Raw genomic sequence first — 24,237 nt, 5'->3', positions numbered from 1 at the left:
AGAAATTTGTCTTGTGGATGTGCACTGCTTCTGTTCCACTGACTCCACCAAGACCCAGATGGACATATTCACAAAAATGGACTTTTATGCTACATTTATAAGTTATCCTCCATTCTTAAGGACCATAAAGGATCCTTTATGAGTCTTTTCCCCTTTTTCTCTGCCCCTTTCTTCTTTTTCTCCCTTCCTTTTCAAAGATATACATTTTACTAAACTGGAACTCTGTGCAGGCAGAAGGCACTATCCCAAATTGAAAATCCACTTGACAGACCTAAATGTTGTGGCATTGTTATTAAAGCACCTTGTAAATTGATAGCACCCTTTAAATAATGCTATTTTAGGGAAAGATGTCATGGCATTCACTGGGTGATATATGCATTAAAGTCCTCAAATATAATTTAAAAAACATATGTACATCCAGCTACCTCTGGTTCACCTAAAGAATATGAGACAACAATAATATTTTGAGCAAATATTAATAACACATAATGGTGAACTGCCAAACACGCCCTCAACAGGTTATCATGCAGAAATATGGGACAAGTATTTTCATTAAGCAGAGGCAGCCAAAAAGAAATAATTCTCAGAAAGGACCTCACAGTTGTATCCCTTTGCTACTGTTTGCTGACAATGTCATTAATATTCCTGTGAATTCAATTGAATGATAGACTATACCTGCTATTCTCCAAAGTACAGCCCTTGGGTATACCTGGAAAGTTCAGCAGCAGTCATGCAGCTAAAGAGCTGCTGACATTCATGGGAATCTGTTACAGCCATTCAATTTAGAAACAATTCAGTGTCCCATGGGGTCTGAGACAGAGAGCTGTAGTTTGGCCTGAGAACCTGGAAATCCTAAATTCTGGCTTCAGTTCTGAGTTTTACTGTGATTTGTGCTGAATATCCAATAATCTCTTGGAGATTATCGCTAAAGGTCTGGAAAAGGAGGCCAGATGTGACTACACAAGCTCCCAGCTCTCTCAGAGAGAGACAGCATCTTCAGAGATGCTCCAGGCCCAAACATAGGCCAAGGTAAATCTACAGAAAGTGGAGGCTGAAGAAGGACATCTTTCTCAACTTTAGCAACCCTCCAATGCTTTGGGAATGTAACAACACTGGAGCTTTGAACTCTGAGAGACAACGTCACAGAGAACCAGATGCCACTTTCTGCCAAGAAAGAGCTCTTCTCTAATGTCCCTGTGCTCACTTTCTGCTGAATTACAGAAACCTACAGTGAAAATATCCAAATCAAAGCTCTAATGGAAGCACAGGGCAGTGGGTTCAATGCTAGTTTCTGCTCCCCAAAGTGTGAGATCCATTCCTGGATGAGTTAGTGGCCCCCTGTGCTGAAAGTGTAAATGATTTATAGGCCCGCCGGATCTTGGGCTGCTCTAACAAGGTAGGATTAAGCTGTAAAAACAAAGATCAAGAGAAGGATTGGAGTTTCATCATCTAGCATTGAATCACACCACATTGATTCCATTTCAATTGTGAACAGCATAATATATTAGAAAAGTGCAATATTTTAAACCTAGGGCAGAATTATGTATAACTTAGAGGGGTCTGTTAACAGGTACTTATATAAATCTCTTCCCAGTTTCAGTGCCATTTTGAGTTTCACTATCATACACACCCAAGAAACAAAGTCCACCTGAAACTGCCTAGGTTTTTTTGTGGTTGGCTTTGTAGCAATCTTTTTCCCTTCACAAAATCTTATGTCGTAATTACCCAGACCCTAACTCTGCCAAGGTTCATCACAAGCTTACACAACCCAAAATTACCAAAAAAAAAGGGCTTTCTTTACTAATAGTTTGAAGAGCACAGCCTTAATGTTCACTTCTTCCTATTTTTCTCACTTTAAGCAAGATTATACGTACTTGCTAGCCATAGCACTTCCCTCAAGTCTGCCTGAATGGAAACTCTATTTCTCTATGCAGTAAACAAAATTAAATTTGCCCTTTTTAGCTACTTTTTTATAATTTTTATTTTTTAATTCTTTCTTCTCCTCATTTACTATTCAATAGTTTTCTACACTAGGTGCTTCTAGGCCACAAAGTTAGTAGCATCTATCTGTAGCACAGGTTTACAGCTAAAATGATTTAGTATACAACAATGCCAAACTCCTTTCAGTTTAATCATTAGTCAACTCTGTATATTTAGACCTTAGGCAAAAATAAATATGCTGAATAAAAATTATCAAATAAATTAAGCTGCATTACCTATTTTAGAGAGACAGGTATTCAATAACTAGAAACAAAATTGAAAACTCACCACTAAAAATGATATATTGGCATGTAAGACAAGACTCTACACTAAGTCATTATATCAAAAAAGTGAGTTTTTCCTTCGTGTAAAGGAAGAGCAAAGACAGATATCATAGCAAGTAATCAATTCAAATATATGAAAAATAAAAGTAACAGTGTTGTCCAACATCTGATTGGCAACTACTGAAACATAAATTAAACAAATTTCCCAATGCTGCTTATGAGAAAATTATGTAGATTAGAATTTGATTAGGTTTATATCATGAGACTCAATTTGGACTTTTAATCTATTAAGCTCCAATAAATGAGGCATCTGAATAGCTCCCCTGAGCAGCAACAGTAATAACGACAGCAGTCATTTTTCGGAATATATATTCTGAAAATTTCTTTAGCAGACGAGTCCACATCTTTAAGTACAATTACTTTGTAACTTCCACAAAAAATTCAGGTGTTTGCAGTGAGGAAATGGATACGTACAAAATGCTTAAACAGACATTTTATGATAATCAACATCTGTCACTCTGTTCTAGCAATATTGATTTTCCATCAACTTGGACTTACTTATGGTCGACTTCATGGCCTGTGTGGGCTAAATAGTGCCAGCAGACTTGCAAATTACTCAAGCTGGAACTGAGCTGGAAACCTATGGTAAAACACCATTAATTTCTCTACAGGCTGTGTCAAAACTAAAATCCCCCATTCAAGGCTGTCTTGGGGATCAAAGATTGAACTGTGAAGGCTATAGCCCCATTTTATCAAAGAAATCTGAACTGAATTCTCAGAGCTGAGCTTTGACACAGGTTGGACTCAGATCAAGACCACCTCTAATTTATCTGGCAGGTATGCTTCATAGGCCCTCCTGCATATTTCCTGCAGTCTAATCTATTTGCAAGTATACAAAAGCTCCTCTTCTATATTGTAAAATGCAACTTCTCAAAGCCTGCTGACTAGAGAGCCCATTGTGCTCATGTCCTGTCCTGCCAGATTTCCCCAAATCCTAGAGAAGCTTTAAGTGGACAGGTTGTCCTATGCAGATAGTCAAGTGCCAGTAGGTAGGTGATTAAAAAAAGTATTTTAAAAATGTCAGGGCTTTATTAAATGCTCATAGTGAAGGAGCATGGATCCTGTGTTCATGTACGAATATATTCTCTTTAAAAGAGGTTTTAATATGGAATTTAATGCTGACACTCAAGCTTTCAGCACGCCACTACAAAGGTTTTCTGCAAGCCAAAACTTTTTACCAGTACTCCAAATTGAACATCATAAATAAGGAAAAAAAATCCCAGTCATGCTCTTTGTCATTCAAATACTGCCTTTTGTAGCACACAACTTCAGAGTAGCATGTCTGTTAAAGACATCTTTGTAGATACCATGTGTGAAAATGAGTATCAGGTTGATTTTAACTATACCAGTCTATATAACGCTCACTCAACCAACTTCCCCTTGGAAAGCACAAGAAATCACAACCTTTTCTTTCTACTCCTTTTTTCTTCAACATTTAAAAAACCCAAATACAAACTGCACAGCTGTGGAATCAGGAGGAATCTGAAGTAGCTTTCCATTTGAATATTCTTGAATGCTGTACCAGTAGCAATATATTAGCTACTGATAGTACCTAAGGTTGTGTCAGTAAAACTGCCTGAAGATCAGCAGTGATACTGCTGGTGCCAGTGGGTTCACCCAACCTGTAAAGTTGGAAACCCCTGCTTCAGTCAGAATCAAGAGTTCAGAGAGCAACTCATGCCTCTGATGGCCATATCCAAAGCATAGAGTCAGCAGTGTAAATAAAGAGGTTATTTGCTCAAATATACCAAGAAAAAAGGAAAGGTATTCAAAAAACCAGTGAGGTAAAGTCTGCTCTTAAGAGAAAATTCCATTGCTAAGTCTGCACTGTTTTGGCTCACTGTCTTTCTCCTCTTACAAACATTAATCTTAAAAAGAAAATGAATTCCTTATCATGACAGAATGACTCATTATTTTATCAGAGTTTTTTCTAAAATCTATAAGAGTTTTCCTTACCTCTGACAGCTCAGTCTTTTTATATTTAAAGAAGTATCTGCAGAAGTGTCTCTACACCACCTCCTTACTTATTTTATTTATATGGGATTCAAAACCCATTAAACTAGCAAACAAGCTGGTAAAAACAGTGATAACAGTAAAATATAATGTGGTATTCTTTAAGTAGTGAAAATTAAATGGCAATCATAAAATGTATACTACAGTATCCAGTCACAGTACAGACATCCTGAAAACTTCCAGCAGTTTTTTGTGGGGTTTTATTTGTGTTGGTTTGGTTTATTGTGGTTTTTTTGGTTGTCAGCACTGCCTACTTATTATCATCCATGAATCTAAACACTACTTTAATGTCTACAAACACTTAATACATTAACTTTCCTATCTATTATTCCTTAGTAGAGAGTTAAATGAGTTGATAAAAAATGAAATGTTTTCTTCCTTGTTTTAATTTAATTAGTACCAATATCAGTGGAAATAGCTCTCCTTACAATTAGGCATTTTGAATATTTCTGAGAGTTTTTAGCCTATTTATTATTGTTTGATAGGATTCTGAGAATAAATATTCAAGTTGCAATGTGGGCTTTTGTTGCTAAGAAGTAGTTTAAGAAGTGGTGATTTTGAGCCAATCTAAAATATAAATCTGCAGATAAGTTGTAAAGACTGATTTACATGTGAAATGTGAGCAAGTTGCCATTAAAGAAAATCTAGACCCAGTCCAAATTTTTAGAAGCACTCTGTCTATATAATTCAGTCTACATCTGGAAATGGAAGATAGTTCCAGACAGATGAGCTTACATTACCACTGAAGAACCAGATATTTAATTAGAAGTTAGAATAGTAACAATATGCAAACTATTGAGGATTTACAACAGATATACACAGTTTCTAAACCATACCACTGAATATGTTAAACAAAGTGGTCAAGCCCCTTTTCTGAATCTGATTTTTTTTACAGCATAAACTATTTTTGAGCAAGCTCACACTTGTGGCTAATGACTTAAGAATGTAACTGTAGAGTTGTTAGTCCTATTAATCGATTAAACAAATAAGTAACATTTTCTCAGGCCCCACACTACACTGCCTGATTTCAGTCTCTTGTTCTTTTTCTTAGAGGAGCTGTTTCAAAAATGCCTGTCTGTCTTTGCCCTCACTTGGAGATGCATTGCTAAGTCACAGAACAAGCAGAGTGCAAGAACTTTGAAACAGGAACCCCTACATGGGTGTGCTGGCCTGTCTACATACTACCAGCCTGTCTATGCATTTAAGAAAAATCTCTGTCAAACCTACAGAAAATATATACACTGTAAACATTGTAGGGATACCTTCCCTCTCACTAATAACCAGTAATCATGCTTCTAAATTAGAGTATTTGACAATTGAACTTGAACAGAAAATTTAAGCAAGCAACCAAACTTCAAGTCAACATGAAAGGTTGGAATCTCCATTATACTTCCACAGGATATGCTTCAAAGTTCTAAGGAAAGTTTGCAAAAGATCAAATATTGCTATGACATTACAGACATTTTGTAAGATCTTAATCCTGTCTCTAAATAAGCCACTACAAAAATTCCATTAGCCATAAACTTATTTAGGTGTGTTGAATAGAAATAAATTACAAGAACTAGTTCAGAACTTTCTTCAACAAAAATTCCTACCACACCATTTACAAAATTAATAATTTACTTTTCAGCTCTGGTATGTTCAGATGTGGAAAAGCTCCAAAAATAATGTATAATTAGGAGCACAGCAGTATTGATTCTTCAACAAAGGCTGTGCCTCAAGTCAGCCTGAATATCCCATCCTGCAGATGCTGAAAGAACTAGCAGGTTCTTGATAACCAGAAGTTAGCAATCTTTTAGAAAATGCTTATTATGGAAAGTCTGGGCTGTCTCATATTTAATCACGTCAAACTTAAATTAAGAGGTCTTTCTTGAAAACAGAATGCCAAGAATTTTATAAATTTTATCTAAAGCTGTCAAAGTTCTGCAAATCACTAGCAGGTGATAGATTCAGCTTTTCTGCTTTGGAGATCACAGGCTAGGATTTAACTGGAAACAACAAAAATCCAGATTTCTCCTGTATTGCTATTAGACTGGTAAAATCTGCTAGATACTGATGCTTTGTACCTCCTTCCACAGTAAAGCAAAACCAGTGACATTGATCTCTAGAAAAACCCCATCACCTTTATGAATATAAATAACCATTTATTAAGCAAACAATACGTAGTGAAGCAAAGAGAGACACCCGAATCACGCTCCTGAGACTGCCTGCTGTGGAACATTACTTTCAAACTATCTTGTATTCCTGCAATATATTATCTATATGTTCCATTTTCTTGAAGTTATCTTCATAATCAAGATGCTATCACAAGTATCGTGGGCACTGGAACTATTTTTAATTTTCATTTAAAGAGCAATTAAAGAAAGACAATGGATACACAAGATAATAAAGTAAGTGATTAGCAGCATGCAAATGACATAGGCTTAATGATAATACCCTATTCTATTCTCCAAAGGGCCTGTTGAGAGAAACCCTTCCTACATGTGGTTGTGCAGCTAATGTGCCTCAGCCTACAATTACAACATTGCTGACACCATTAACCACTGAAACAACATCACTTCATGAAATCCTTGTTGTCTCATTAAAATGCAAAGGGTCAGGTAATTTACCAGCATTGTGTGTCTACTTCTGTTGTGGGTAATTAGCAAGCGTTACCCAGCATGGACTCCTACTGGGAAATAGTTAAACTGTGAAATATTAAAAAGAATTTTTTATATTTGATGGGAAATTGAAAGATTTAGAATTACAACAACAACATACATTGTATTCAAAGCCATGAAACACAGACCTTTTACACATTTCATGTTGTAAAATTTTTGTGGTTGGTTATCTTTGAAAATTACCTTCAAATTTTAAAAATTTTCCTCAGTATAATTGGATCTAGATACACAACTTCTTATGCAATTAAGAACTTTTAGAAAATACACAGAGGGAGATGCAAAACACCTTACAGTTTTTTAAAGACTTACATATGGTTTCTTAAAAATAGTTTTTTTAAAAGTTAAAACACAGAGGTGGGTGCAGCACATTCTAATACTCATGTGCCCTTTTGTCTTGCTAATTGCAGCCTCATATCACCATTTAAGGGAACCTTGATAACGCTCACTATCAGCTCACATCTTGTCAGGGAGCAGAATGGTCTCTTATTCTTTAAATGGAAGTTTTGGAACATAAAACACATTCCAATAAAAGTGAACAGAAAATTATGAATTCATTAAACTACTTTGGTATCTTGTGCTATATATAATATTTATATTCCAACTACTGTAAAATATGCTTTAATATCTTTAGGCAACTCTAAGGACTTAAATATTTATAAAATGGCTAAAGATAAAGTATAGCTCTCTTATTCCTACATACAGATGATGTAAGGCATGCAATCAAAGACAATAACACTTTCAACCCATTTGTCATCTTAAAGGAGCCTTTCAACTTCAGATCCCTTGTGTGCAATCTACATAAGAGTTGTTGCCTACATAGGCAACTCCAGAGGAGTTTGCTCCTTAAAAACTACCAAGAGTGCTATACTTCACATAAAACAGGGTTTTCTGAAAATGGAGACAAAACTATAAATTTGCAGGGAAAACAGCTCCGAGTGGGGCTTCAAAATACTGCTGTATTTATCTCTGGGACATCTGGGAACAGGAAGCATTTTGATTTAATATTTCATAACATAGAGGCAATTGCTTCCTTGCCTGGTGTATAATTAATGCTCATAAAAAGAGTGCATTTTTTTATTCCTCAGCATCAGAAATGCACAAAATAGTACACCTTCATAATAGGGGGTTTGCTTTCAAGATGTTGAATAGCAAATAATAATAAATTTGAGTTACCATAAATTTACAACAGTTTTGAGATGCTTAAATATAGTTTAAGTGTGAGATCACATATTTGATGTACTGTATTATCTACCTCCTTCATCCTGTTTTATTTTTCTCTGGCTGAAGCAGAAGATATCTTAAAGCAGAAGAGGAAGAAGCAATTGTGAAAACTTAAAGGTATTTGGGCTAGGACCTTACAGTATTTCTCAAAACCAGAGAAAATTGTATCAAAGAAATATATCCCTCCAGCCATTCATCCAACACATTTTTAGTTTGTTATAAGCAATAAAATTGAAAACCCTCTTTTCTTAATAATTTTTCTCTTTCCATGAAAACTTTGAGGGATGTGGGGAACTACTTTGTGTGTGCAATTCCAGCGGGCAACACTGGTGTCCAGCTGCAAGGAAAGGTACCACAAATGTGAAGGATGCTGCATGGGATCCTTCCTGCCAAGGGTTTCATGTGAAGACTGGAAGCCTACCAAGGTCCTCAAAGAGCTGGTTTCTACAGCACAGGAAAAAAAAGTGAAAAGCCTCTCTCCCACACAGACTCTTTAGTTTATTTAAGTCCAAATCTTGCAAAGACCTGCACATAATCTAACTTTACACAGGTGGACAGTTTCATTGAAGTCAGAGAGATTTATTAACCTGTATAACATTGAGCACATAAGTTTTGGAACAAGCAAGGCATCAGATTATAAACTTGCCAGGGCAAAGGCCATATTTTATTCTTGTATATATCAGGACTATGACAACAAGCTCTTAATTCCATCTAGAGCTCCAGTGTGCTACCATAAAATAAATAACAACTATCAACTGATCCATCTAGTTCAGCAGGATAAGAAATTATGTGCATGTTGCAAAAAGGTAATGCTGAGTTATTTATCACATAGACCTGATCTTCAAAAATTGGACTATATTTTTGGGAGTAAATAGTGATATGGGACATGTCTGGCCCTTATCTCATTTTTCAGTTCTTAACTTCATTAATTAGGATGGTCAGCCTTTGTTTCAAAAAGGGCTAATGAAACCAAACTACAACCACCTAAAATTCAGTTAGCTAAAAAATAATCACTCAACCAAGTAGAAAATTTTGTTAATTGGATTATTACTATTATTGCAACAACTGATGCTAACAAAAGGAACATTCAGAACCAGTGTAAAAACACCCTTAATCAGGTGCTAACTCCTACACTAAACTATCAATCCTGCAAAACAATAACCCTGATGTTAATGTAAAAAGCCATTTTTGAAAATGTGACTGATAGGATTGATACTGTCTTGGAGAGTAGCTTTCAAAACATCTGTATGAATTAGGTAATTATGAGCTAGTTTAAGTATAACAAGCATTCTGCAGTCTAAAAGACGTTGATATACAGAGACACACAGGAATCTAAGGGTTGAAAAGAATAAAGCTAATGTCATAGCTCACTTTTAAAAACTACCCCAAATCTTTCACTTTCTGCCAGCACTATTCACTTATTTATTTTTAATATTACATCTACATTCGATATTCTACATTTACTTATAAGCTTTCTAAAGAGGTAAAGTAGCTCCTTAAATTCTGCAATTATTTAGTGCAGCTAAATAAAGTTTGATTTTCTGCATTAAATAAGCAAGATTCTTTATTCCTACGTTTTTATTAAATATAACAAATTAAACAGAGGAAACAGTGCTGGAGTTGCCACAGAATATTGAATTCCATAAAAGCCTAAAAATTAACTTAATCTATGATTATCCAAGCCTATATTCTGAAATATGAACTTTAAACTTATGACTGTAAAATAAAGGATATAAGATTCAACATTCGCTAAACCCCCTCTCCTTCAGGAATAAAACTATTGCTTTGAATTTATAAAGAGTTTTCTCTAGCAGCATTGAAATACAGTTATCTCCTAGAAAGAGCAAAAACCATTGCTAACAAAGGACTTCAGACAGTATTTATCCTTTCCCCTTATTTAAGAATTTTCTCATTTTCAATCCCAATAATATGGTTGTTCTGCCTTTTGCTAACATTTCAGAAATAAAGCAATCAAGGTTTATTGATTGGTAGAGGTGGAAAAGAATACATTATCTGCAATCACAATGGAAAGCAAATCTCAAATTCATTTTATTAATGAATTTCTTGCAGCAAATTGTGAGACTAAGTTCATAAAACTTTGCAATGATACAAGAATTAGTTATCAGATTGTGAAATAAGTCTAATGAAACTCTGGCTTCCTGTCCTTTCAATCAAAGTTTAAGACAGCTGCAACAAAAGATGACAATGAAGTCGTAAGTGATTTTAAAAGGAACTGGATCAAATAAAATGAAACTTGTACAGGGCTATTTTACCTTGTGCAATTTGTTACACTTGGAAATCAGTGTGTAAAATTCTGAGTATGTTTACTTGATTTTATAGGATTTTCCCCAGAATAATCCTGCCATGATGTATGAAATGTATTACACAGGAGTTCATCCAATCTTCATGTTTTTCTCTTTATTCTCTCTTGTTGGAGGATCTATTATGAGAACTGTAAATGAGGGCCCTAAAAAGATCTCTCATGTGTTGAAATAGTGTTCCTAGGGAAAATTCTCATAAGTTGAAGTCATTCAGAAAACAGCTGCAATTGTTACTTTGCTGAAATACGTCTACACTGCTGTACTGTGATCTGTCTTAGAATGTCTGTGGACAAAATGTTACTATACAGCCTCCCCTTTCTGTACTTTAGACCTGCTTGGAGCTATGAGATCACTTTTCTTTATTGTTTAGTAAGTGTTTTTTAATGAAATGTACTGCTCTTACTATATAGGACTCAAAATATGCTCTAAATCACTATCCAATAAAAGAAAATTATTGAGTTGGATATCTAAAGTTACTACCCAGAGGCTACTCCAGTACAGTATTTATAAATCTCTAAACAGCTAGGTATAATTGTCTTTCTGGGTGTTGGGAAGAAAGCCAAATAGCAGCTTTAGTTACAACTGAAGATAAATATTTTGTGTCGGGGCATGTTCATCTGGTGGATAAAATAACAAGTAAAATCCCCACAAAGTAGGACTCTAAGAAAAAACTGAGAAGCATGAAAAACTATATAGGAATAGTCAATGGATGATACTTGAAGAAGAAAGGATGGAAATGTCAACAAAATGAAGGAAAGGAAAATTACTGGAGGTCTCCCAGCTTAACAGCCAAGGCAGAACCCATCACACATCCAGTCCTCCTGGGTGCTTTGGAAAAATGTTATGACAGAGGAGCACATGGTATGACTATGGGTCTAATATTCCCTGGTCTGCTCTCCAAAATAATTCTTGATGAAATAATCTTCATTTCTGTTTGAGGAAACAGAATGAGAAACAGAAAGGACAATAAAAAGCAATCTCCAGTACCTGGGGGTGACCCTCTTATCCAAACACATACCTCTTTACAGATCTTTCTAGGAAGACAATCAGTCAAGATTTCTAAGAGGTGATCAAGTCAAACACAGGGCTTTCTTGTCAAAAATAAGGTTGAGTTTATAATTTTGTGAAGAGGTGGGCCAAGTTCTCATTTTACAGCATTCTGTACTTCAAAATCTGAGATATTTTAATGAAACAATAGTGTGCTGCAGCTTCAGTGGGATACACTTTGGCCTTTCTGTCCTTGGAATCCAGGTTCTAGGTCTCCCAAAGGCAATGAACTGCCGGGATGATTTCCAAAGCTCATTTTCAGGACATTAGAGTCTGCAGCCCTAACCTCTAGCAAGCCTACAGAGCTGCCCAGTCACCTTTGAAACAATCAATGCAGACAGCCCTGAGAACACTTTCAACGAGTGAACTTCCAACAGCACAGGTTTAATTTGAAAGAAATTCTTTTCGAGTAGAAGTACATATTTTATGTAAAGGAGACCAGAAAATCCTTTCAAAATTGTTAGTAAGCTTTTCTTCCTAAGGAAGACAGGTTGTTTGCACAAGCAGTTCTGTGTAGCCATGCATCTGGTCCTATGTTGCCAGACAGCTGATGATGAACATAGATTTGACAACTTAGATAGTTTACTGCCATCCCCTCTGGATACGCTAGGTCATTTGTAGCTCTGGTCCAGATTATTATTTTTTTCCTGTGTCTTGGAACTTTGAGTTGGATTTTTCTTCTGTGGAAGGTCGAGGCAGAGCACTGTGCTTAGATGAGATGCAATTCTGGCAGGATCACTTATGACCCAAGATGGGCAAGCCAGAGGACAAAAACGCTGCTGCTCACAGAAGGTCCAGATAATTGATAATTACTGTCAACCAGTTAGAAAACCTGGGGATATTATTACACCATAAGGAAATACTATCAAATCTTCACTTCTGTATGAGAATGGCTGTGTGTGTTTTAAGTTCATCTTGCACTAGTAGTCAGAAAATCCTTTGTTGATGCAAACCAGATTAATTCAGAGCTGATTTTTCAGCAGTTAATGCATTGGGAATTGCTAACCCTATTGTTATAGAAATTTCCCTTTCAGCAAAGTATGCTGTCATGTGTCCACCCACCTGCTCCTTCTGCAAGATCCTTCCTCTCAGATTGCACCTGGGTTCTGCTTCAAAGCTACATCTCTGGCTGGAAAGGGCATGTTTGGATGGATACAGAGACACATTTTAATATGCCTAGGACTGAGAGTGACTTTGGTGTTAAAGCAGGTGATGAGGATGAAGCTCTAAGAAAAAAGGAATGAAATCCCAAAATGTGTGGATTTTCTTCCTGCTACCAACTTAAAGCAAAGGAGTTATAGACATAGGCCTGTACTTCAACACTTGCCAACAATTATGGCTTATCTGATGGTTAAATAAATTCGCATCCTGTTTTATGGCACCCTTCTTGTACTGGTGTCACCTTTTGCCTAAAGCTGAAATGAAACAATCACAGACACACACTAGAAAGATCCTTGTATATTCAATAACTTAGCATTTTTTTCGGAAATGTAAACATGAATTATATATCAGGATTTCATATGAGATTCCATCACTTACTGACTACATAATTATACATATGAAATACTATTTATTTACCCAGAATAGCAACTACTGCTAAATCCCTCACCAAAAATCTTGCAGCTCACCCCATACATTTCTTAGACTGCTCACATATTTTGTTTTATTTCTTCTCTTTTCAACACCCTGTCACAGAGCAACTGACTTCTGCCACACCTCCATATTTTCTAATGTCAGTGTTTCTGATGATCAGTAACAGAAGTAACATGAAAGAATAACACATCATCCAAGCATGATGTTGATGAGAATGTCTTAATTCAAAATCATGCATTAAGATCTAGAAAAACTCAGGCAAGCAATACACAAATGTAAAATGACAACTTGCTCTATAAATAAAGATATTTAATTGTCAGCAAGAATCTGTGAGTTTGTTCTAATATGCTGCTTCTTGACCAGCAAAAGTTGAATCATCTACTTTATGTAATTGTCATGATAGTTGTGTCCACCGTATGTTAAAGCTGCATTTCAGAGACAAAAATGTCACATTGCATATAATTTCCAGTAAAGTTTGTGCTATCCACTGATTCTAACTGCTTCTGACAGTCTAATCATTTTATTCAAGGTCTTTCATGAAAATTTACAGTACTGAAAGGAGCAGAACCAAGTCAGGAGTTGTAGATTTCATAAACAGAGAATTTACTGTGAAGATAATTGTTTTCTGGAGCAACTGGGCTTGCAAGAACCCCTCCTCATTCAGTGCTTCCAATTAAAATAGGCTGCTGGTTGCCTGACTTATGCTATTCCCTGTTTCCCCAGACCATCTATGGAAAGAGTCACCTTTAATTTTTTAACATGCAGTCCGGTATTTACCTGAAGAAATGTCAAAAATTTCTAAAAATGTGCTCACCTATTGTTCCTCTGCTTCTCTGCATCAGCAACATTTAAAAGGGCTTAAGGGATTTGGACTATGGCCAGCGAACACTTCCTGACCTATTGCTGCAGCAGCAACCTGGGTATTAGAGAGTCACACAATTCAGTCTGGAAAGGACGTTGGAGGGTCTCTGGTCTTATTTCCTGCTCTAAGCAGGGTCAGCTATGAGGTCAGATCAGCTCCTTTGAGCTCTGTGCAGTCAGGTCTTGAATAACTCCAAGGATGGAGAGTAAAAAATGACAGGTGTTCATGCGGTGCACAAGACTGGATATTGACAGGTTTCTCTATCCTCACTGAGGGATTGTGTGACCCTGTGTACTCCCAGAGGTAAAATAAAACAGTCAAGTGCTGGAAATGTCTCTAACTTCTAAGCAAAGATGGAAAATTCTCTCAGACTGTTTGTCAAGAAGAGATTCTTGATTATTTTAATTATGTGTGTGACAGGAGACAGAGATTCACCAAAGAATAGCCATTAGCCTGGTAGTGGAAGTACAGATTTAGTTTTGAGACACAGAATTTCAGATCCCAGGGCTAAACCAGCAAAAGAAGGAACTTCTATGCATGTCTTCCACTTCTGCAATGAGTTTCCTAATCATGACTACAAGCTATCAGACTGTGAGCAAGTTGGCCTCAAAAATTTGTGAAGAAAGAACTCTAAAGTATTTAGGGTTTTGTTATTTCCAGACCACAGATTTGAAACTTTCAACATTCATGGGATTGAAAACAATCAATTTCTTCCTTTTCTTCTCTAAATCTACTTCTTATCCAGAAAACTGTCCAATTTGACTTTGAAAAGTTCAAACTTTTAGCTTTCTGGAACAATTTAATTCCAGTATTGAATTCCACTATTTTATTGCTGATTCTAAGAAAGAATTTTCTATGTTCAAGTTTCTATATTCAAGAAGTTCCACTGCAACCTCTGATTTTTGGCATATAATTCCTATTTCCTGATTAGAGTGTAAAGAGGAAAATGTGAACTTAATCTTAGTTCTCACAATCCTTGAGGGAAACCTATCTCTAGACCAGGCTCTCTGGGAAACTGCAGACCAAAGCACAATCCTTTCCACCTACATTTACAGCAGAACTAGATCCAGAGGGAATATCTACTGCTGCACTTAATAGGTTTATCAAAGGTAGGACTTCAGCTGCATAAGCTGCAAGACCCTTCAGGGATGGGAAGATGATTGTTTTTACACTGATGGTCTTTGCCAGGGTGCTTATGACTGCTTTGCAGCTGCTTTGCACAGTCACAGATGGTGTAAAATAGCCTTTGGCAACCTATGAATCAGTCCCCTTCTCTCTGGAAAGACTGAAAGATTTTGTTCAATGTTCTTAAATGGGATGAGTGCATGTCAAACCATGGGAAGAAATCAGCTTTGAGTTAATTCTCTGTGGCTTCTTGAGCAAGAAGGCGCCAAAGCTGCAAAGAAAATTAAAAGTTCATGTTGTTTTTATTTTACTTTTTGGGTTGTGTTACTAAAACTTGCATTTTCTCTGTAGTTTCAATGTGTTTTACATAAAAATAAATTTTTTTAGACAGAATTCAGGTATTCCAAAGAATAACTGCAAGTTATCACCGGTTATATAACAGCAACTCACCCTGTAAAGGAAGCCACAGTGAGAAAACAACGTTTTTATACATTATCTAGGAAAATTTCAAAATGAGAAAAAATGCCATTTTCATGTTCATTCATTTTTCGTTTGAAAGATGTGCTCTGTGATGTAGCAGAGAAACTACGTGACTGTCCCTTTAAAAGCCATCATACCAATCAGCAGGTTTAACTGTCAAGCAAGCTGATGTAGGGCTCTTTGAATTACTGAGTGAGGGATATTCTTCCTGCCAGGTCCTGTCCCCTGTAGGCACTGCAGAGAAGTATTATAGGGCAGTCCTTACCTTGGGAATTAGCCTGCAAGACCCCAATGCTGTCATCAAACTGCATAGATTTGATGTTGAGTGACGCCAAGATGCATTCCTTGTCCTGCAGCGAAGCATCATCAATATTATTCTGATTGGCTGACAGGATAACGCACATGTCGCAGAGGTTGATGTTGACAGCCCTTAAATCAGCCCGACTTAATGGCGTACCCTTCGGCACAGCGAGGAGAAAAGGGGGGTGCAGGAGAGGGGAAAAAAAGAAAAACAAATTAAAGATTGAGAAGGAGCTTTGGGAAATTATTTAACAAGTATCTTTTTTATGCTCTGACATTAAGCTGGTCTAACTATGTGCCAGGGAATAGGAGATGTGTGCTAATCTAAAGGGTAGTTGGTGCTGATGGCAGCATTTTAGGTTCAGTCTCAATACTCAGTCAAGCTATTACTAACAAACAAGAAACAGGAATAATGCCAGCATTCTACATCTCATCGGTGACTTGAAATTGTCTTGATTTAAGCTGCTATCATGTGGCAACCTCTGGCTCTCTGAATATAACAAGGGGGGTGTTTTAAATGTCTATTTATCTACTACCAAGCCACAATGGTCTTGGGCAAAAGAACAGCAATTTAAACAGGAAAGCATTACGTGTCCTGCACATTTGAAATGCAATCAGGACAAAGCTATTTTTTTCTACCTAAAGCAATACACAGAAAAGGTTAATCCTTTTCAAAGCACGCTTTTGGTGCTTCTAGAAGGAAAACACACTGAGCTTCAAAGCTGTGTGATTAAACCCTTTGAAACAGAAGCAGGACTTTATCCTAATGGGCACAGCTTGTGCAACGTTCCCTGTTCCACAATCCTCAATCAGAGAATGGAATCATTAAAATGAAATGCTGTGGTAGCCTGTGGATTTTTTTCATAGTTAACAAAGCTGAGATATGACACTTAACATGATATTTTTTGTTTAAAATACACTTGCCTTTCACATTCAACAGTCCACAACTGTAGTTACAGAATATTAAGTCTACATCACAGGGGCTGCAAGGTCCAGGAAATATATTCCCTTTTTTTAAATGGAAACTGGATTCTACTCTGCTGCCTCACATAGATTTGTACCCAAAGAGCTCAACGATGAGGAGACATAACTGTCCCAGTGTCATGCAGGGATTTTCATAAAATCAAGTCAAGACCCTGGTCTTCCATCTCCTGATCATTCATGGTGAATACCTCCTGAACTCCACTGAGAGAACTCAATGCAAAAGTGAATTTAAAATGCACACAGTGAAGGAAGAGCTCAATTCTTATTCAGTGTTTGCCAGTTTAATTATTCCATGTAATTTTCAATAATTTGAGGCATGAAACCTTGTGAAAAGTATGTATCAAACAGATATGATTTCATTATAAACTGCTCCAAAGTTAGAATATGATTATTCCAGCCACCTTAATCCTGCCTTTTGTGCCTGTACTGTGCACCAAGTGAAGCAGGGTTCCTGTGGGGAAAAATAATATGCAATCATGTAATTAATTAGAGGCTCACTCCTAATGATTTTATGCAAAGGGACAGAATTAAGGCTGCCTGAGGATATTTAAAATTGGCATTTGCCTACTTTTTAAGAGTTTATTCAGCAGCTTAAAGGCATCTCTTAATACAGACTTTAAATTCTACTTTTTTTTTAAACTAGAACAAATGTTTTCATATTCAGCTGTAACCACATCTCCATCAGATATCAGCAGCAAGTTTTACCTTATGAACCAAAACACAGGGAACTATGAAAGTGGCCTCCTTCTAACAGGTTCCTACAAGTATAATCTCAGACCCTTAAGTACATTTTAACATTAGTAAAATTACATCAGATATTTTAACTTTATATCACCATTTTGAACCACATAGGCTGCAAAAAAAAAAAAAAAAAAAGGAAGTAACAGGAATGAAGTCTGTGTGGTCTTTAGCACTCTTGATTACTATGTCAGATACAATTCCTTTATAAATTTCTGTATTTTTCAAGTTGCATCAACTAACTATTTAAGCTGTTCAAGTCAAAATTAATCTAAAGCTATTCTGAATTTTGGTGTAAACTAGGGAAAGTAAAGCTGGTGTATATTTATTTTATGCCTCTTCAGAATTCAGAATCAAAACTTTGCAAAAACATATTGTAATAATGGATAAACATTATATACTGGAAACAGTGGCGGGATTCTATTCTGCTTTATAGTTCAACAGTATTATCAATTTAATTCTGATTCTCTAGTCTTTAGCCTTCACAGTGACTGGAATTAAAAGGAATTGGCAGAAAGAGGAGGATATTAACTGACCAAATCTGATATTGACACCATTTTTGTGACAGCCGAGAATCTTGTGACACCATCTGTTGGATCAGGTTACAGAAAAATGCCAAGGGCTAACACTAAAACTGCATTTACAGTAACAAAGACCTACAGTCTGAATTAATCAAAAAGCAAAGACAGTCCTTTCATTCTATAGCTATTTTCCCAATTATTCAGTTAAGGTTACATTCATCATTGATTTGTTTATTTTTAACTGCTGAAATGAAATTACTAAAACTAGTAAACTTATAATTTTTCATTCTTAAAAAATATCTAAACTAACTTTGCTATGTAACATGCTGAGCATTTTCTTTCACTTATACCATGGGCTCCCACATGTCATTTATAGCTGTGGTCACCTAAGATCACCAGCTTGGGGGACTTTATTTGTTAGTCCTGGAGCTCTTGATTCTATATTGTGGTCATATGAGTGAATCATAATGATATATAGGAGAAAAAGCGCTTTTGCAGTTTTAGTGGCTGTGCCTACCAAGATCAATAGGAGCTTTTCATTGATTTAAAAAGGGTCAGGGTTTTGCTGCACTTTCATAAAGGACTCTCAACTGAAATGCCAGGGCAGTGTTCCTTATAAAGCAGGCCAGTCCACATGAAGTCTTTATGAATACATATAAATATTACATTGACAGAGTAACAATAATTTTTTCAAAGGTTTTGTGGGTATAAAAGCATAAATAATATCATAAATAACTACTGTCATTCTGTCAGGGAAATCACAACATCAGAACCAGCTCCATGCAGGGCACTACCGTGAATGGTCAATACATAACACAGCTAATACATCTGATAGCAGCTGAAACTCATCCGATGAGGATGATGAGGCACCAAACACTGCAGAAAATAACATCTAATAAGGTCTCACAGGGCTCTGTTTTCATAGACACAGTAAAGGGAAAATCTAAGTCCTCAGGCCTATAAGTAGACAAAAGTAAAAAAGCCTAAGATCAAAGTCAATACGAATCTGTCCAGCTGGTGTCCTAAATAACAAAGTATCAATAATATGGCTTTTGAACTTACAGGCAAGATTGAAACCTTGGGGAAGTTATGCAGTGTCTCCCATTCCCTTCTCAGGTATTCAAGTGAACCCACAAACACAATGTGCTTGAGTTCATGGTAGTGAAAGTTGCTGGCTCGTAATGGCATCACTAAATTTCTTAATCCAATCAAAGCAGATTTAACATCCCCAAATATGCAAACGACTACATGCCCACTTAAAACTGTCATCGCTGCTTCACTTCGAGTCTAAAAAAAAACAAACAAAACAAAACAAAAAGACAAGGGAAAAATGAAACAAAGGGAATCTTAAATCATATATTGAGTTTAAAACCAGGAAAAATACAACTGTCAATATTGTTCATGCACAAAGAAATAGTTTGATACAGCTATTCATTTTACCCTTATTCATATTTCATTAAATGTGCTCAGCAGAAAAAAAAAAAAACAAACTGTTCTTGATTGCAAATCCTCTGGCATATGGGAAGATATAGTATTGGACCAAATTCTGGTCCTGTGCAAGTTTCTATACATGTGAATTGTGACTCTGGCTACAAAGTACTGTAGGTTTAGCTAAGGATTACAGAAAAGAGATGCAAAGTCATGCCCTGGTTGACAAATCACTGGATGGGGTTTTCCAGTGCCAATTTGGAAAGGAAGATGTTGAGTGTCCAGTGCTCCTAGTAGGGCTTTGTGATATTACTCAGATCTTGTGAGTTGAGGACCATAATCTCTTAGAGTCAAAGCTCTTATTTAGGGACAAGCTGCTGCTTCTCTGAGAAGCAATCCATGAATGCCCTACACTGCTCTGCTTTCCAGTGGATGCCCACTATATGCCACAAAGCTTCTCACAGTAACAAAATACAAGGGCAAGTTTGTGACTAATACTAAACTTTCAGGCCAATTGGACTTACTGAGGAGAAGATCTCATGAAGAATATTCAAACAGAGTCCAGAATTATCTTCTTGTGTCAGTGAAAGAATAACTTTTTGCACTAATTTCAGCATTGTTTAGTTCAGTTGAGCAGGCAACTCAAACACCAAGATGATTAAATAAAGCCACATGGAAAAAATTACCTTAATTTCTGAAGCCAGTCTTGGCATTGTAGTGCTCCATCACGTAGTTGGAGAACCACTGTTACCATATTGCCAAGAAATTGTACACTGTCTACCATTACACAGAAGTTTTGCCAATGAACAAAACTAAACCAGTGGCAATATGCAAAATTTTCCTCTCACTTATCCACAGTGTAAATCATTTTTCTAAATTACAGAAGCATGGTGGTGTGCAATTAAGATTGGAATATGCAGCAGATACATTCATTATGTCAGAAGAATGGGAACTCTGATTAGAAGTTTTCTCATCAGTTAAAAAATGCACGAGCTTTCAGTTTCTCCAGAGAAATTGCACTGATTTTCATACAGCTTGACCAAGAGAGTTGTCTTGGCCCTTCAAACAGCAGAAGACAGGAATGAATCCTCAAGTGAAGTATCTAAGCTGTCCCATGCCTCTGCCCATGCATCTGGAATACTCAGACTTTACAAGACAGAGACCAAGTCTTGAAAGCAGGTATGTAAAAAATGTCACTCCATAAATCTGTATGTAGCCATGTATGGCAAAAATCCCTTCTAACTACCTGATACTGCTGGAATGTCACAGAGCCAAAACAGATCCTGGGCAGAAAAAATAATTCTTTTCTGACTGGGACATCATCAAGTATCAATTAGAAGACAACCTGGGGAATCTCATCATCTTCAAACTATGCACTAATTTGTACTTGTGCGGTCTCTAAGGACAGCATTAAATTTGCATAGATATGAATGTAGACATAAATTGTGGACTGTGAGTTTGAAAAGGTGTAGGGAAGCATTTTGCTGGCAGTGTATTGGTGATGATGCATGAAGCAGAAAGAACCGGGGCAGACTTGCAGATTCACAGGCTGGTAGTGGAAAAAAATAACATGGCATAACCTAGAGATGATAGCTGAGTTGCTCCACAGCACCATTTGTGAGGGAACACTTTTCAAAGTAGGGCAACATGCAGTTTGCCAGCTAAAATGTTTACCACAAAGGAAGATTTTTATCTCTATTACAAAAGGTTGTACAGCAGGGCTACCCCTTCTTGCTTGCTGATTACAAATAAATGATGCTATTTAAAGCTGTTCAGGAAAACTCCATCTCAAGCTCCATCTCCAAAATTTAGAATTTACTTGCTTGGCCATTTAAACACTGATATTGCAATTCCAGGCAATGTCAGAGTTATTACAGAAACCCCTGAGGAGAACTGGAGACAAGCTTTTAACCCCTGATTGCTAGAATAACTGGGGCTGTCACCATCGTTGGCTACACCATGCCACAGTGCAGGAAAATCTAAGAGAGCAGGCTCAGGAAAAGCTTTATGAAGTGCGACAAAGTGAAGATCCACCAGGGAGTTCATTTCAAATATAATCAGTTTTGCGTGTGAGATCTGGGGTTAGTTACTTGCTACTCTTAGGTATAAGTACATGAACACAAGTGGCATAAACTTTCAAAATAGACTGTGATAGGCCTCCTAATTATTTTTAATGACTTGAGTCAGTTTGATGGTTTTCTCAGTTAAAGGAATGAAACAAACATAGACAGGGCTCACTGCAACGTGCTAGAGTCTGAGTAGGAGCATTACTTGCTCTGGCCTATTTGGGCATCTTGAAACATTGGGAATTGAGAGAGGAGTTCTAAGAGAGTAAAATTAATAAAAATAAATTAACAATAATTAATAAAACATCAATAAACAAGAGATAAGTCAAAACAACAATTGTCTGTGTTAGAATCATTACTCTCTTGCGTAAAGAGAAAAGTGGGGTATGGAAGAATTCAAGTATTTCTAATCTTAATTCTCTATAAAGATTTAAACCAAATATGTAAATTTCAGTTTATGAAAAAGAAATTCCCTATACTGGATGACTTTTTATTGTTGCACTGGGCACAAAGATTTATGCAATCAAAATTCTTTAACCAAAATCCTAGCTTTGGTTTCATCACTCTTGCTCCTGATTTCAACACACTGGATTTTGTGACAGAGATGAACTTATTTATCCATTAGACATCAGTTCTATGGTTTAAATAACCTCTTTTCAAACACAACTCCTCATCAATACCTACCAAAATGACCTTTTCGATGTCTTTGGCTGGACACCAATGAAACATCCCTGTAGAGTCGTATTTTTTCACGTTGGCATCCATATTGTCAATCTGCTCGTTGCCAGGAATTAACAAGGGGTCATGCCTGGGGAAAAACAAGTTGAGGACAGCATAAATGGAAAATACTATGAATTATGGATGGAAAGACATCCCAAGAGCTATGTACAAAGAGGGACAAAAGTAAAAAAATGAAATGTATTTACACTTTAACATGGTTTCAATAAGGACATTTTTAAACAAAAGTGGCATACCAAAACAAAAAATTAAATTTTAAATGTTGGGTGCAGTTTCAATGACTTTCTATGCTCTTTTATGCCAATAACAACTTAATTTTAAATAGGGTTTTCTGACACCATCACATCCATCCAAGATTTTTTCTTTTCAGTCCCACCCCTCTGAAATAAATATCAAAGTTCCTATAGGCATCTGCAATGAAGTAGAAGGGATAGGAACAGAGCCCCATGCTGACTGACTGGCATAAGTATGGAAAGCCAATTACTTGCTTTTACCACATACAACTTCTGACGTGATGCTCTTCACAGTAAAAGCTTTAACAGGCTGCACTTTAAATATTTTAGCAATTTGCCCAATCATATTTTGCTTTCCCAAACTGAAGCCTTTTAAAGATTCAACAGTATGTCATTTTAGAGCAGACTGACTAACAAATGCCCACATCTGGAATACATGATTTTAATACCAAACAACAATGTCCATTTTCTCTGACAACTCTACCTGTGATAACCTTCCAAGTGTTTCTGCTGGAACATTTTAAAGCACAAGGCTTCTCAAAGGAGAAGCAAATAAAAGATATTTTTATGAACTTGCTCTCCAGCTATATAGCTACATCTAAGCGCAGACACAGAGTCCTTTAATTTATATGCTAAAATCAAACATTAAATTAAGTACTAAGTGACTCCAACACTCACATGCTGGTGAAGAGCCCTAAGTGACTGCATTATGCAATAGCATTAACAGAATCATATTCACAAGGTACAGGGTAAACTGACCCTAAAATCTTGTATTTAGCATGATTCAATAATGCTTTGTCTGGAAAACTGCAGTCTTTACCTCAGGTTTTTGTCATAAATGCTTGAAATATCTTGATATAGAACTGTAACATTTCAAAGAAGTATTTGCAATGTAAGAATATGCTAAGTGCTCTGAGACAGGTATCCAAATTTTAAAGCAGTTTGCCCTTTGAAGCCTGTTAAAGAAATGCCCATATGCTCTGAGCTCTTAAAACAGGAAAGTTTCCTGCTTTTAAAGCATTTGAACCAGCACACTGTGGTGACATCCTCTCTTCTGCATGGACTGCTAAAGCAGACTGTGAACATGGTGTGTGATATAGGTAAATTTACCTTGAACATGGTATGCTAAGGTACCATGCAACCAACGCTTGCTTCCTATGAAAAGTACAATCTCAAATTCAGTCAGGATGATCAATTACTGTGATTTCATAGCCATTGATTACAGATCCATTGAAATCAGCAGAAAATTCTCATGTATTTCACTCAGGGTCAACTCCAAAGAAAGTGGTTCAAAAAAAGTTGAGAAATTATTAATACAATGTTCCATTTAACCCAGAATCTTCTGATGCTTTAAGACAATCAATGCCCCACATGGCAAAGACATAGACTCATCTGGAAAGAAGAAACACTATGTTTTCAAAGTTTTTTAATTCTCTCAGTAGAATACAGTTCAGTGATTTCACTGTAACCCACTAGCAGCAGGGAAGCCCTACTGGACTACCTGGAGTCTCTGTTCCTGCTCCAAGATGAATGATGACAGGCCTTGCATAAGTGTGTTCCCTCTTTCGCAGGAAGCAGAAATG

The 24,237-nt window shown here is 36.5% G+C and overlaps 1 protein-coding gene across 34 annotated transcripts in view; it reads right to left on the bottom strand.

Moving 5' to 3' along the window:
* The window catches only part of KCNMA1 (potassium calcium-activated channel subfamily M alpha 1), a 406,748-nt gene that overhangs the window by 29,061 nt on the left and 353,450 nt on the right, over window positions 1–24,237 (bottom strand). For all 34 annotated transcript variants that reach the window (XM_074544761.1, XM_026799790.2, XM_005481495.3 and 31 more), the window contains 3 exons: window positions 22,368–22,491; window positions 19,252–19,476; window positions 15,912–16,104 (listed from right to left, as the gene is read on the bottom strand). In XM_074544761.1, coding sequence (XP_074400862.1) covers window positions 15,912–16,104; window positions 19,252–19,476; window positions 22,368–22,491 — 542 coding nt within the window. The remainder of the gene's footprint in view (window positions 1–15,911; window positions 16,105–19,251; window positions 19,477–22,367; window positions 22,492–24,237) is intronic.

This window comes from Zonotrichia albicollis, chromosome 7 (genome assembly GCF_047830755.1).
Source record: "Zonotrichia albicollis isolate bZonAlb1 chromosome 7, bZonAlb1.hap1, whole genome shotgun sequence".
In the NCBI taxonomy this organism is placed as follows: domain Eukaryota; kingdom Metazoa; phylum Chordata; class Aves; order Passeriformes; family Passerellidae; genus Zonotrichia; species Zonotrichia albicollis.
The sequence above is the reverse complement of the archived record's forward strand: the minus strand, read 5'-3'. Positions and strand labels throughout refer to the sequence as shown.